Source organism: Musa acuminata, chromosome BXJ3-4, assembly GCF_036884655.1.
Source record: "Musa acuminata AAA Group cultivar baxijiao chromosome BXJ3-4, Cavendish_Baxijiao_AAA, whole genome shotgun sequence".
NCBI classification, from domain to species: Eukaryota; Viridiplantae; Streptophyta; class Magnoliopsida; order Zingiberales; family Musaceae; genus Musa; species Musa acuminata.
The window spans coordinates 8,298,204-8,313,527 of record NC_088352.1 but is presented as its reverse complement, the minus strand read 5'-3'; the positions used below and the strand labels follow the sequence as shown (position 1 = coordinate 8,313,527).

Genomic DNA, 15,324 nt, shown 5'->3' with positions numbered 1-15,324 from the left:
ACACCCTTATCCGGACCACTTCGGGTGGACACGTGTCAATTCTTCTGCATCCCATGGTGTGGATTTTTTCCACCCCTCATCCGTTAACCGACGGCTCCCGGTTGCGTGTGGTTCCGCGAAATTAAATGACTAAATTACCACCAACTCTTTCTTTAATTCCGAATTAGATGGCTACTCTATAACGATATGCAACCCAGACGCGGAGGGGTTTTTTTTGTCTTTTAGGGGACGAGTAGCCCGGGAATACGGTGGGAGCCGACTCCCCGAGCAGCGTAGCAGATGAAACAAAGGAAGGGTATTCGTGGTATAACAGAATCTTAAATTACTTATCTACCCTTGACCGACTTTGCCCACTGGAGCATGTAAATGTGTCAAAACAGAAAAGGTTGGAATAAATACGTAATTTAGGATTCGAATAAAGCATTCTCCTTGTAGACAGTGGGCAAAGGAAGCGTCGGGTTCGGAATCTTGGGGTGTTTGGTCTACGGATTGCTAATCACCTTTTCCTCATCTTCGTCGGGCGGTCGACTTCGTTGTAAAGATTTGGTTCCGGGGGGTTCGCATGGTTGGTGTTCTTTCGTGATCGCAACTGGTCTGTAGCCATTTTGGTCCGTCGATTCAAGTCCGGTTTTGTAACGGGGGCTGTGGTAATCGAATTCATTTCTCTCTTCTTCTTTTTTCCCCTTGTTTTTCCTTTTCGGTTTTTTGTTCACTTGTTTTTCCTTTCCGAGAGTTGTTCGTCTGAGACTTGCGAGGTTGTGTGCTGGGTTTCTGAGATGGTGCTGGTTTGGCATATTCGGCTTGGATTATTTGTGAAAGTATTACTTGATTTCGCTAAAGGTTGCAGCTTTTGCTTTGATCTGGTTTTTGTGCTTCTTTTTGTTTATCTTTTGCTTAGTTAATCATGTGATGATCGATCTCTTTGGGTCTAGTGAGTTGAGTGAATGTTGGAAGTTTTAGGGACGAAGGAAATGAATAATTTTGGTAATAACAAGTTGTGAATCTTGTGATGCATGCATATGAGCGTGGCAGGATGAGTGGGATTGTTCTGGAAGAAGATAAACAAAATAAATATGTTAAGAAACTGTAACAGATGCATGAGAGAAATGATCGTATGAAATTTATGCTATCAAGATGCACTTTGCAACTGATTGTACGCTTGTGGGGTACCTCAGTCGCAATTTAAGAAACTCTGTATTCAGTGATAGGTGTATATATATATAGTTGAAGTGAGAATTGGCTGATAACAGAAATATATATATGAAAAATATTCCGCGCATGTCACTTAAGCTTGTCTTTTGCCCATCCTGTATTTGAATATGCTAATAAATCATTTTTAACTCATTAATACAAACCACCACAAGAAATTATCTTACTTTATAGCGTAAAGGTGAAAATCTTTGCTCTTAAGTCTTTATACATAAGCGTAACTCCTTAACAATCAAGTGGAAATTGTATTTTGAATTGGAACTTTTGAAGCATTGCCAAGATCATAAAACATAAGCAAGCTTTCTATCAAACGGATACTAAAACAGAAGTATTTTGCTGCATGATATAGTACATTCTGAAAAATGCATGTAAGGTGACTTCTCGTTTCTTTAATTTGCAGAGAGATTTATTTTCTCGCTTAACACTTTAAGCCTTTATCACAGCTTTGCACTTTTGTTAATCAACTATATGACCAATATATTTGGAGCTGATATGATGTTAAATGGCAAAGTGAATTCAGTATGTAATTCCATGGTCTGACATTCCATTAAGGTTGTATTTGTTTAAATTTGGTAGAACTTAGACTTCTCTTCATTCTCTATATGTTTCTTTTTTCTCTCGAAGGCCACAAAGCTTCTGTATTTTTCCCCGAGAATAGAAAATTGAACTTGTTATGCATCAAATGGTGTCTTCTTTTTTCAACCTTCCTAAGTGCCAATAATTCCATGTCGTCGTGGCAGATAATGTTGTATATGAAGTTCTGTTCTTGGTTTTGCTAATTCTGAAGCTTCGTTAGTCAGAATTCCTATGCGTTTTATGCATTCCAGAACCTGGTTTGAAGTCTGACTTCAATAGAACCATGGTTGTCAAAACTTCTTCCTTTGTGTTGAATATATCATCTCCAGAGTTGGATAGGTTTTGGAGGTGCCTTCTGTATCTATCTTTCCAGATTGTTATGTCCTCTTTGTTTAAATTGCTAGCATGGGTTAGATTTATGGGAGATGGAGCTGTGTACAATCCACTTTCAGTTTATCTCATAAGGAGCCATGTGCCATGACATTCTAGGCGTCCATGTTGCTCCAACATTTTTATTCATTATTTATATCATAACAACTTAATAACTCTTTAATTGTGCCTTGATCTCTTAGAGTTATACCAGTTCTTCATGAACTCATATGATTTCAAGGTAACAAAACAAACTAGTTAAATTGCACCATATGAAAAATATTTTAATTTTAAAAACAAGACAAACAAGTTTAAATGTGTATTACGAAAAAGAAATTATGTGAGCAAAATAAACTTATGGTAGATGATGCTTTTACTCTGTTAATTTCTGTTTGTAGACTACAATGATTCAGGCTCATTGTTCAAATCAAGAAACACATGTTGTTGTGTTGCATATTTTTCAGATGGTGCATCATAGAATGATTTTAAGTGATTAGTACTCTACTATGAGCAAAAAACACTACTAAATTCATTTGGTTTTAGTAACCTGTCATGCACAAAATTCATTACTAACATATTGGTGAGGTCCTGGTACTTTCTCTCAGTTGTGGTGCTCGTGTTTTCTTCCTTTCGATCGTTTCTTCTGTTTACCAAGTTTTATCTCTTTGACCTTTTTCATTGTAGAATCATGCTTATATGTCATAATATCTTGCACAGAGGGGAATTGAGATGGCAGTTCTGAAGGGGGCAACAATCTGCTGCCCTGATATTCGTGCAAATTACTCTGGAATTCCTACTCCTCTTATTTCTAATAATATTACAAAGGCAATATGTCTTCAAAGTGGAATCTGGGGATACAAACCTAGATGCAAAAGCATAGTTCAGGTTGGTGGCTTGTATGTGCAACCTTGTAGCAAGAGACAATGGCGTGTTCACTGTAGTTTCAGCTCTTCTTCTGATGATAATGGAAGCATGGCTGGCAATTTCAGTGCAAACGATGAGGAGTATGTAAATTCCAGTGTGATGGAAGCGGGTAACTTTTTGAACCATAGTCTTATTTGACATTGCATATGTGTCATACTTTTTCTTCCTCTGAATGTCGGATTAGGACCTGACTTTTGAATTGTAGAACTCATGTGACCAGAACCCTGATATCTTTAGGCGTTCAACATTTTTGTTGTCACAACTAGTGGATACTGAATAACTTCTCCTTGCTTTTGATGTGTCAGCTTAGGCTGAGACTTGAGGCCAAATTATTAGAGTTGTTAATATTGTTGTTTGCTATCTGAGTCAAGGGCCAAAGAGAGTTTGTTAGATGTTACTTATCTAGTACTAAATAGTTGGTGCCCTTTATCAGCAAATATGTGGTATTGGATGACAACAAGTAAGCCACTTGTTTGAGTGGTGGGATGATCTTGCTCATTATTTTTTTACCAACTGATGCATGCTGACAAAGTTGATTATTCTTTTTAAGTGAAATTTAACCTGTTAATCTTATGATTCATTGTAAGGAATATAGATACATGATAGTTCTCTTGTACAAGCAGTTGAGGTCAGAAGTGGATCGGATGGTTTCATAATAAAGATGCGTGATGGTAAACATTTAAGATGTGTGCATAATAATCCTCAAGGTGGAAATTTACCAGACTATGCTCCTCACCCTGCTATTGTCTTGAAGATGCAAGATGGAAGTGATCTTCTGCTTCCTATTATTGTTTGTATGTATTTTTTTTTCCTATCTTAATTTGTCATCAATAGTCTTCTCTTCCAAGAAGTAATCTTGTAACTTTCTTAATTTCCAGTGGAGATGCCAAGTGTATTGCTAATGGCTGCAATTCGCAATGTCCAAATTGTAAGACATCATATTTTGTGGATTATCTGGATAAATTTGTTGATCTTTTTCCTTCTAAAATGAAGAGTGAAAAACATATGTTTCTCAGGCTAGGCCAACCGTTTATCAAGTAATCAAAGAGATGATTGAAAAGATGGGATATGTGGTAAGTGTATGTAAACTTACTCAGTTCTCAGTTATAACCCTTTTTCATCTGTGTGTATCTGAGTTTATCAGGGATCATCTTGTAGTATTTATTGTTATGACCATATGACTTACTGTGTAGAACCCTTGATTGTAATTGAAGGAGCATTTTCTTGAGTGTTGATTCAGTGACTAGTATTAACAATACCTCGTCTTTATTTACGTTTCATAGTTGCAGCTGGCTCTTATTTCTGTTTTTTTGATAAATTCATTGTGCCAGGTTCAACTTGTTAGGGTCACCAAGAGGGTAAATGAGGCTTACTTTGCTCAGCTGTACCTTGCAAAGGTAAATACTGATTTATGAGATATGCTTTCTCTAATTTCTTTTGTAGCATGGACAACATGAGATCTGAGTAAACTTCCCTTTAAAAGGAAAAAAGAGGTTGAGTTAAGCATCTTGCTCAAATGCAGGTAGGGAATGAAAAAGAGACTATTAGCTTTGATCTCCGACCTTCGGATGCCATAAATATGGCTGTTCGGTGCAAGGTACATACTTCTTCTCAAAAAGCTCAAAGTTGTTGGTGTGTGGTCTCACAAACTGTAATAATACAAGTTTATAGATTTAAGAAATGTCTCACTGTAGCAAATACTAGCTTAGATGAAGCTTGGTCCAGCTTAAGGACAAATCGAGTATCTAAGATCTAGGTTGACTCAAAGCATGCTTGGACTAGTTTGAGTTCATAGCATAACTTGGATTAGTACTTCTTAAAGAAATTACAGTAGTTTTGAATTTTTTTTTTCTTTCTATTTAGTGTGGCAGAGAGGGTTGGATATGTTGAATTTTAGTTCAATTGAGTTGGGATGTGTCCAATTGATAGAGAATTGGTTTGTTGTTATCTAATCAATTTTAAGAGTTCTGTAGGTGATGGAATTCTTAATTTAAGGCAGAAAAGGGGCTGGTTGAGCTTGTTTAAAGAGAACTGTTGGGTAAATTGTAGGCTGTACAAGGACAATATTGTGATGAACTTGAGCTTTTCTGTGGCTCTAGAGATTTTATCTTTTTTTTTCTTTCTCTTATGTTTGGTGGTATATTCCTTTTTGTAAACTTTTTTTCTTTGGCAGCACTTTTTAACATCTCATGCTTCATGCCTTCGTTCCCATTGTTGTGTAGTTGCTTTCCATTTGTTAAATTATTACTTCAAACTGCCTACCCCCACCCCTCGATACCAATGAAAACACTCTCAATACAAAAACAAAAACAAAAAAACCTTGTTTCTGAGTAGATCAGCATCCTTTTGGGAACAAGTCTCTTGGATCACCAACTGGGTGCTGAAGAGTGCCAAACCAATGATATGTATATGTATGTATATATATATGTATATGTATGTATATGTATATGTATGTACATGTATATGTATATATATATATACATATATATATACATATATATATATATATACACATATATATATATATACACATATATATATATATACACATATATATATATATATATATATACATATACATATATATATACATATATATATATATACATATATATATACATATATATATATATACATATATATATACATATATATATATATACATACATATATACATATATATATACATATATACATATATATATACATATATATATATATATATATGAGGTAAGAAAAGATTTGAATCAACTTGTAAGGACTTGATGGGTATATAAGTACTAACTTGACTTATAGTCACTGAATCAACACTCAAGAAAATATGATGCAGCTGCAACCATCCTGGATTGCAACTATGAAATCATATATATTTTCATAGTTGCGGCTGACTAGCTATATTATATAAAGATTTGAATCGACTTGTAAAGATTCATGGGTATATAACTATTAACTTGATTTCAATCTATTGTAACTGTTCTTGACCAATTACAACTATCCTGGATTCTATGCAAGTGAATCTGAGTATCTGATTTAGTCTGATCCAATCCCTGTCCCAAGTTATAGAGCTGGTCCCAATTTAGATCCTAATTCCTCAAAACAAGTTCAGAAGGAGAATTACATGTAAATTTTATCCTTACGTGCATTCATTTTTCCTCTTATTTGTGGATTTCCTTTTCTTTATCTTGTTTTGTTGAGCGGGGTGACCAGTTTTTCACTATTCTATTTTTGCATCTTATTCCAACTATGCCAATGAGGATGTATTGGGATGCTGTTACAAAGAGTTGACTTTAGTCATGCCATGAAGAGCAAGACCTGCAGTATACTTGCTGCCCTACATGGGTGAAAGAGGACTATCAAAACTCTCTTGTAGGGGTCAGCGCCAACTTCTTTTTCTTAACCGAGCTATGTTAATCTGCAAGTAAAGAGAGTTGCTGTTGTTTAATGATCTGACAGAGACAAACTTATTGAAACCTGGAGAACTTTCTTAAAGAAATTACTGGATCCTTATTTAGTCATTCAATTCAGTGGATAATGATTTGTTGCTTTAGTGAGGCTGGAGGATCAATGATAGCATGATTCCTAAAGTTGGTAAAAAGTGGTCACATTGTAGCGGACAACATCTAGTTGCTACTATTAGGGGTGTGGTAGCAACTGACTCACTCGTGGCATGAATGATGAGCCAAGTTGGTTCTTTCTTGTAGTGTTTAGATTTCTCTTCAAAGTTTGGCTTTTTATCCACATCTTGTGGGTTGGGAACTGGTAGGTTGTGACATACTTGATTAGCCTGAAAGGCTAAAACCATGGGATGCCCATCCTGTACACGAGAACTGGTGTAAATATAGGATTGACATGCCATAGTCATCATAATGGTTAGTTCTTAAGTAATAACCTTTAGTCATGGACCAAGTAATTGATGCGTGGTTGTGTCTGCTTCATACTAATATTGGTCGAACTGAAATTGTTACTTTGATGCCTGTGGTTGACATGTGGATGTAACTAATTATAATATATTGGTACTTAACCATTTCTTTTGTTCATTTAGGTGATTAGACTGGAATTAGATGTTTTTATGGCTTCAATGTTATTAGCACATATTCATTTTGGGACCAGTTTCCCTTCATTTGCTAATACTTATAATGTCATATTCATACTTTATGATTATCATATGAAAGTTCAGGTTATATTTCAACTCGGGAACATCTATTTGTTTATGCTTCCTCATGGCTTTGACTGATGCAGGTTCCCATACAAGTCAACAGAAATCTTGCATATAGTGATGGGATGAGAGTGGTTGAGCCAAGCAAGTTGACAGTGCAGGTTCCTCAATCAGATGGAGTGCTGTTCACAGAACTTGATAGGTAGAAATAAAACCATGCTTATTTAAAATACGAATAAAAGGGTCAGTCAGATTTAGCATCCCAATTCAGAGACTGTCCTGGTATTGCTTGGATGAGTTTTGTTCTTTCCATTGCCTAACCTGTTCTCCAATTTCCTGATTCGTGAGCCACTAAATGTTCATATAACCATGAATATTTTTTTCACCATTCAAGTGCCTCCCTACTATGTTGGTGGGTTTTTGACGAGGACAAATTCTGCTTGCAGTCTCATGTCTTCAGTACATACTATGCAACAGATTTTGTCTCTTGGTACCGCTACTTTGGTGTTTTAACATAATCCATGAAATCATTCTTCTTATATATTTGTTTGTTTTCGTGTTACCTTTTCGAAGTTGTATGGATATTGTGTTTGTTCAATGCATTGTTTGATCCCATAATTCAAACCATGACGTTGACAGGCCTGATGGTCAGCCATGCTTGGAGACCAAAGAGTTCAGTTTGATCCTAAACATGCTGACTGCTGTTGTTGAGGAACGGTACACAGATGCTGGTAATACATTGTATTCTCATTTCCTGCCCTTACTTTGGCTCCATGAATTGTGGATAAAATATCACTATCAGAAGAACATAAAATTTATGTACTTTGTGCTTGTTATAGACTCTCAATAAGTAGAAAATTTCTTCTCATCTTTCAGCTCAGTGGAGGGACCAGCTTCATCAGCTCCGATCCAAGAAACAGAACTGGGCATGACAGGTTTTGGTGCTACACTATGTTCCCTGTTCTGTATCGTGCTTAAGCTTGAGTCAGTGGCACTACTTACCCATGGATTTTTCCTTCCGTTTCTTTTGCTGCAGCAGTTGATTGGGATGATGTACATAATAAACCTGCTTGAACATGCCTGACACGTGACTTTACAGATTAAGTATACATGTACGTATGTCGTAAATAACTGCGAATCTTGTGAATACCTATAAAATATGTTCTTCTTAATTTCACAGTGGCAGCATTTGCTCATACATTTGTTTATATATATATATATATATATATATATATATATGGCAATGAACTTTATTTAGTGTACTGAAATCTTGCATGAGCTACACATTGGTGAGGATGACATGAAACCATTTGATGTTTCTTCATGTATGACAAGATGTTTCTGCATGTATGACAAGATGTTTCTCCATGTATGACAATATGTTTTTGGCACGCCAAATAGATCAAATTCAATCTTGGAATCAAGTCTTCTGCCTGATGTTTCTCCATGTATGACAAGAATGTACACCAGCCATGTAGCTGAAACAAGAGTAGCGGAGCAGAAGTTAAAGACGACGAAGAGGGAAGCAAGAGGCTTGACGTCTAGTCGGCCATAATTGCGCTGTTCAGGGTTGGAATCAACGTGAAAGATGAGGATGATGAGTCGATCAGCAATAGACATGTTGATGCGAATGTTTCTGGTCGTTCTTCCGAGGTGAATGATGCGAGTCGACTAGGTTTACATGCCATCCTCGACTGGGAGACTAATGCTGTGAAGCTCTCGTGAAGTGATGAGATAGGGATGGGAGTGGCGGGCGCCCCTTCCGCCCGGTGGTGAGGGACAAGGGGTGCCTGCCGCACGAAGACGAGAACGTCGTGCTCTTCAGCGCATCGATGGCGGTGAACGGTGCGGGCAGTGCGCAGTGTACAGGGCGCAGCAGCAGAAGCAACTTCCCACCTCTTTTGATCTGTGTATTTGGGATTCGCGTCAGTTCTCCGTCCCTCCCTCTCTCTCCTCTCGGCAACATAGAGAGAGAAAGAGAATAAAGCAGATAGACTCGAAAGGTGCAGAAACAGCTGAGACTCCTTTGTCCCCCACCTCTTCTCTCTCTTATGTCCTCGGTGTTCCTGAACGCAAGAATAGGACGCAAGGCAACCGAGAGAGGCGAGCTTTTCACTGCTTCCAGTCTCCTTACGGGATGTGGCCTCCGACGCCAGTCCCTGTATGTCCTCCCACCACTGCAGCGAGGAGGAGGAGGAGGAGGAGGCGGCGGCGCGTGAAGAAAGAAAGGTCAGTCCACTGATTCTTATCCTCCTCATTCTTTGTCTCTTATTAAGATTCTTGGCGTTGGGTGTTCTTGCTTTTGTCGTATTGTCAAGCAAGGTAAAGAAAAGTAAAGAAAGAAAGGACTCCCTCTTCTTCGATTTGGTTGGTATCTGCATGTGTTCTTGTTCCTGTGTCGTATTTGACTATTAGGAGGGGAGAAACATGTAGGAAAGAAAGAACACATCCTTAGGTGGAGAGAATGCTTGACTTCTGAGTTGGCTGGGACCTGTTTGCTGCTGTTCAACATGTTTTAGGGAGAACTACCAGCTGAAATGTTTAGTGTGAAGGTGTCTTGTGCTACTGATAGATGCTCAGACCAGAAACTATAAGCTAAATGCCGTAGAAAAGAATGGCTATGTGATTTGGGTGTGAAGTCATTGATGATTTGGTCACATTATAAGTGCAACTTAGAAAGCATGATGCATGAAACTTGAGGACCTGCACAAGGTCAGTATATTTGCAGAGACAGGGTCAGGGGTGTAGTGTTGTAACTTAACCTAGAAGTAGATCAAAGCTTGGGTGTGATGCCCGGCAGCCATCTGTCAAAAATGAATGTTGGATTGCCAATAACGTTTGTAGATCCTTTTGATTTGATCGGGTAATCACAAATTCCAAAAGCCTAAGCGGCAAATATAAATTGGCTTGAAGTGCGAACGAAATCGTTCTTCATATTGATCAACCCCAAATGAAGAATGCTGCATGAATATTTCAATGAAACACACAAAAAAGGTGCAAGTAGATGATTCAAACTCACAACTTGCACTTGTACCAATTTGAAATTTTTATTAGGAGACCACAAATCCCAAAAGTTTAAGCCGTTAGGATAGGTGTTCGGAAAGGGCTTAGTATATACGGTATCAGGGGGAATTTTGACTTAAGAGTTCAGTGCAGAAAGGCCATTTCTTTCACTTACTAAAGGGGCCTCCCTTTTCATTTATTTGGTAAAAATGCTTTCGGATGGACATAATGTCATTGAGGTAAAAGAATATGTTGTTTAAGCAGTGGATGATTGTCTAGAGAAGGATGCCACTTAAAGAAGTGAATTCTCTTCAAATGATTCTAATGGAAGTAAGCTGCTAGCAGAACTCTTTGGTTCCCTGAAAATTATATAGCAAAATGTACAATTTTGTGGATGCTCCCGTAATCTTGGAACGAACACTTACGGTTTATTACGTTACGTCAAAGAATATTTGTGTAAAGAATAAGCTTCGTGTGCATGTGTTGCATTATTCACGGACATCGGAGGTCCTGTTTTAAATGAAGGATTGATGACCACTCTTCCTGCAGACAAGTAATGACTCCATTCCGTTTGTGTTAAGAGAATTATGACCTGTAATAGAATCATGGTAGAAGGTAATCCCTTTCCACCTCTTGCATGAACAATCATGTTTTGCTGCTTCATTAAGCCTAATAGGCTGATCTACTAGAAACATCAGTTTACGATCGTCCTTGGATATAGATGAAAACAATGTGTAGTTTGATAGGATCTTAAAGGCGAAGCTACATCTCTCAAAATCAAGTAGTCAGGGGAATGGATGCTAGGATGAGTTTAATGATATGAACTGAACCTAGCGGATGAATTTAAAGTGCGAAATTCTGGATGAAAGAAGAAAGAACTTGGGCTATAAAAAAAGACTTTGAAGTTCCTCCTGAAACAAAATAATTTGAAGTATCAATGCTAAAAGATTGTTGGAACTGTCTTTTCAGCCTCATTATTTATGGCAGTCAGGAGAGAAAAAAGATCAACAGAAATATGGAAAACCCATCCAGTTTGAAGTGAAATTTGTTTGAAATCACCAGTCTTGCTGACAATGTTGAGAAGTAGACATGTTCTGTTTCTTGATCGATTGAAGTTTACAGAATATTATGATTTCTCTGTTCGTCTATGAAATATTCCAACAAGCTGTATCTTTATTTTTGTTATATCATATATGTGTTCTCAGGAGCCTAAACAATCACTATTAGTTGGCAATTCTAAGAAGTGAAGCTTTTAAAGTTGTTTCAAAGAAGCATTCATATGTTCAAAAATATTTCGTTGGCACAGAAAGAACACTGGTTGATATGTTCTTTTATTCAAATACTTCTTCTTGTATGATCTTGTTCTATGTAGTATATGATGATGAATCTATTGGATCCATCTAATATATATGTCACCAATTATAGGTACCAAGATGATGGTGATTCAGATCACAACAATTATGTGCTCATATGAGATGCCTTCTCCTCTGGTTCTTTTGATACAATTAGTTGATGTGCATTAGATGAGGACATGCTTGGAGGATTAGGGAATGAAGCCATTGGTCCGCAAGACATCATATAATTTTTGAGTCATTGTGATTGACATCCCCTCATATATGCGTATTTCTAGTTCATTTAAATGGCATATTAACTTCGTATAGGTTTAGGTGCAGTGGCTTCTTCTGAGATGATGATGCTAACAGGCACCATCAATTATTTTCATGGAGACAAAAAGGTGTGGCTTGATTAGGTCATAAATTATGTTCTTATCAAACATTTTGAAGTAGTCTGTGGATATAAGTTTAGTTCAACTGATGATGGAATTAGGAAGAACAAATGTAAAGAAATATACTAAAGAAAACAAAAACATAAGCAAAAGCAAGCAGCACTAGTATAAGCTACGAGTTATTTAATTTTCATCTCTGATTTATATTTTTTTAAATTCATTTTGTGTTTGTTGAGGGGATTTGTAGTCAGCTCGGCTTGATCTGGACTCGAAGGCATGGGGAAGTCTGAGGAACCCTCATGGCAGCTTTGACACGAGTGAGGTGACTTCGAGGTGATCTTTATATAATCCTGGCCTATCCGAGGTGGTTTTGAGATTTGGTCGAGGTGGAGTCCAATCTCCTCGATCGGTTCCTGCACAAAGGCGAATGGAGTTTTTCGATCCAACTCCTCACACTCAAGTTAGTTTTTAAAGATTGTCTAGAATATGAGAGATTTTAGGAAAGAGGTTTAACTCTTATGTGTCAATGTTGGGGGTTGGCTTTTATATCTAATCGGTTGACAGAATTATTGGCTTTTATATCTAATCGGTTGACAGAATTATCTATAACATTTTTAACGTCCTCCCCTTTGTCATTTTGTCCATCGGGTTAATAGGAGGCATCATAGACTAGGGAGGGGGGGCCATGACCACCCTCACATCTCACATCACTGTCATATGGAATCATTTTCTTTGACGTCAGTGTCATTGGGGTGATTTATTGGTGGATGAGGGTTTGATTCTCGCAACACTCCCTATCAATATTTGTTTTTTACTTTGTCTTTAATGTGATGACCCAATTGCATCATTGTGATCCTCATTACTATCTCCCAAACCATCTAAAGAGCATATCAGCAAGTGTCTTTGGGTGGATTATTATCATATATAATTACATATTAAAGACTCAAATTGAAGAGTAAACTTGCTTGCAACATGAAACATGCTCTTGGACTCAATTCTCATATCAAAGTTTTATTCTTTATTGGAATTTTATCTATTATGTTTACAAGCGGAGGGAGAGGGTTTCTTGGAAATATTTATACCCACTTGTATCCTCGTAACTCCATTTATATGTGATAACCTTACAAATATATTAGTATTTTACCTAAAATAGCCCTTGGTATTGATCTTTTACCAAATGGTGCCTTTTCCTGTTATCGTTTTGTCATACATCATCATCATTACTCTGAAGGCATTGTAGAGGAGAGGTAACATTGCCATAGATTTTATTATCTTCGTCGTTGGTTTTGCTTGACCCGTATTGCCTAGGCGATAAAGGGGGAGAAAGCTATTGCTTAGAGACTATGTGAAAGGGTGAGAGGAGAAAAAGGAGGAGAAAGAGGAGGGAAGAGAGGAACAACGATGATGTTTATAGTAATGAACGATGTTGCTCATGATGGAAATAGAGGGCCTCGACGGTGATTTGAGGTTACTAGTGGAGGAAGGAGGGATAATTATATCAAATTAACAAAAAAAATGCTCATATTAAGATATATATATATATATATACGCACTAGGTAGAAGAGTAGTCTCTAAGCGACCAGCTCTTGTGGAGCCCATATTTTTTCGTCCAATCGGAAGCAGGGTAGAACGGTGGGTATCAAACATGTTGGCTATTATGATCATCTACCAGCACGATCACGGAGACGATCATCCACCGTTCATTTCCCCTATAAGTCTCACCACCCTCACGCTTCCTTCTCTCCCATTCCGCCACCTCTCTTTCTCTCTCTGCTCCAGCCAAGAAAACCCATGACTGCCATGGGCGACGACGAGTCCGCCTCCTCCATCGCCTCCACCCCCCGTGCCAAAATCGAGGATGATACTGCCGATGGTAAGGTCGCCGCCTTCGTCCCCGTGGTCCCGTCGTGGACTGCGAGGAAGAGGTCTTTCGTCTCCTTGGAGAGATGCATCAAGGAAATGGGCACCCACTTGGAGATCAGGATCAGAGACCTTGAGACCGCGGTCAAGGCCATCGAGGAGAAGCTGGGCGTCACCGAGCACAAGGCGAGGGATGCAGCGGAGATCCACGTGAGGAAGCCGACAGCCAAGATGGAGCGCCTGGTGTCTCTGCTGCACTCCCTCGCCCGTGGCTCGGCCACGGCGTACGGAGTCGTGGCCATGGCAGCCACCGCAGCTGTGCTGTGTCTTCGCCTCGCAGAGCGGAGGCAAGTCTGAGCCAGTGCTCTGTTCTTGCACCGCTTAATCCTTCATGATGTCGGCAGCTCTGCAAAATTCTCACAGCAGCTTTCAAGTAAATCTACGGTAGTTTGATCGACCACTGGTTTCAGTGGAGGAGCAGTTCTTGCCGAGCTCTTTTCTTCTGGTGCTGCTCTTGTCTGTCTTGGATAGCTGCATTCTTGATTTCTGATGTCTCCATCTGTTCCTCATCTTTTCTTGTACCACTGCAATCAAGACTCATCTTTGGATGATTACAGATGACATCTCGATACATCGAACATACCACTGAATCTTGAGTCTTTTCTGTACTGTGTAGTATGACTTGGCATGTTCTTGTTTCTTGGCATCCCTTTGGTGATTGGCTTCTTGATGTGCACTTCAGTTCATGATGTAATTCCTTGACTTGGTCTTTGGATTAATCTTTCAGGTGATTTTTTTTGTTTTATCGTGATTCTTAATCTTAATGTGTAAAAACTCCACCAATATATATATACATATATATATATATAATATTAATTATCATTCATGATAAGATACATCAAAATCTTAGAAAGCCATGTAGGAGTTGCCAGTGCAGGCTTCTGCCCTGGCAAACAACCCTTTTGACCCCCACTGGTGTCCCCCTTTCCTCCACATTTCTCTTTGTTATCTTCTACTTTGTGAGAGGTTCAAAAATTTCCAACACAGTAGTATTTAATTGACCCTCTTTTGACAACACCAAGAATCAAACTTTTTGCTCACCATTGGCTACAAGATTTGTTTTCCATCTAAAGCACTCATAAATATAGGGTAGTGTTATATGTTTAAGTGCCTACTTGATGAACTATCATTTATTCTCAGGTGTCTCCACTACAGTAATCTATACAATAAGTTGGGTTTCATCCAATCTACTCTCCATTTGACAGAGAAGGGAAAGTATAGACCATGATCACCTTCAAGTTGCTCTTATGTTTGGGTTCCTTGGATGACAAAGTATAGATGCTCTTTGCCAAAATGAGCATCTACTTTGATAAAAATGTGTTTGTCTTAAGAAAAAGACAGATTTTGAACATTTACAAAGTCCAATTTAAGTTCACATCAAATCTCTAAATCATCAGTTACCAAACCACCATTTATACATACCAACTGTATCACTACTTAT

General features: G+C 38.2%; 1 protein-coding gene across 4 annotated transcripts; it reads left to right on the top strand.

The window, feature by feature from the left end:
* The first annotated feature begins 426 nt into the window (after window positions 1-426).
* LOC135636857 (bifunctional nuclease 2-like) lies at window positions 427-8,411 on the top strand. Of its 4 annotated transcripts, none has more exons than XM_065148966.1 (11): window positions 427-647; window positions 2,872-3,187; window positions 3,702-3,872; window positions 3,957-4,006; window positions 4,095-4,151; window positions 4,410-4,475; window positions 4,601-4,675; window positions 7,318-7,436; window positions 7,874-7,965; window positions 8,111-8,169; window positions 8,274-8,411. In XM_065148966.1, exons 2-10 carry the CDS (start codon window positions 2,884-2,886, stop codon window positions 8,164-8,166), a joined length of 990 nt encoding a protein of 329 aa, XP_065005038.1. In that variant the 5' UTR covers window positions 427-647; window positions 2,872-2,883; the 3' UTR covers window positions 8,167-8,169; window positions 8,274-8,411. The 4 variants fall into 4 exon arrangements, with proteins under 4 accessions (XP_065005038.1, XP_065005037.1, XP_065005036.1 ...); XM_065148965.1 differs by having other exon boundaries at window positions 8,271-8,411; XM_065148964.1 differs by having other exon boundaries at window positions 8,111-8,411.
* The last annotated feature ends 6,913 nt before the right edge of the window (window positions 8,412-15,324 follow it).

Excerpts from the sequence above, each read along its gene's own strand:
- LOC135636857 (XM_065148966.1), top strand. The coding sequence starts at position 2,884 with ATGGCAGTTCTGAAGGGGGCAACAATCTGCTGCCCTGATATTCGTGCA. Across the intron at positions 3,873-3,956 it reads TCTGCTTCCTATTATTGTTT|TGGAGATGCCAAGTGTATTG; the intron begins GTATGTATTTTT and ends CTTAATTTCCAG. Across the intron at positions 4,676-7,317 it reads ATATGGCTGTTCGGTGCAAG|GTTCCCATACAAGTCAACAG; the intron begins GTACATACTTCT and ends TGACTGATGCAG.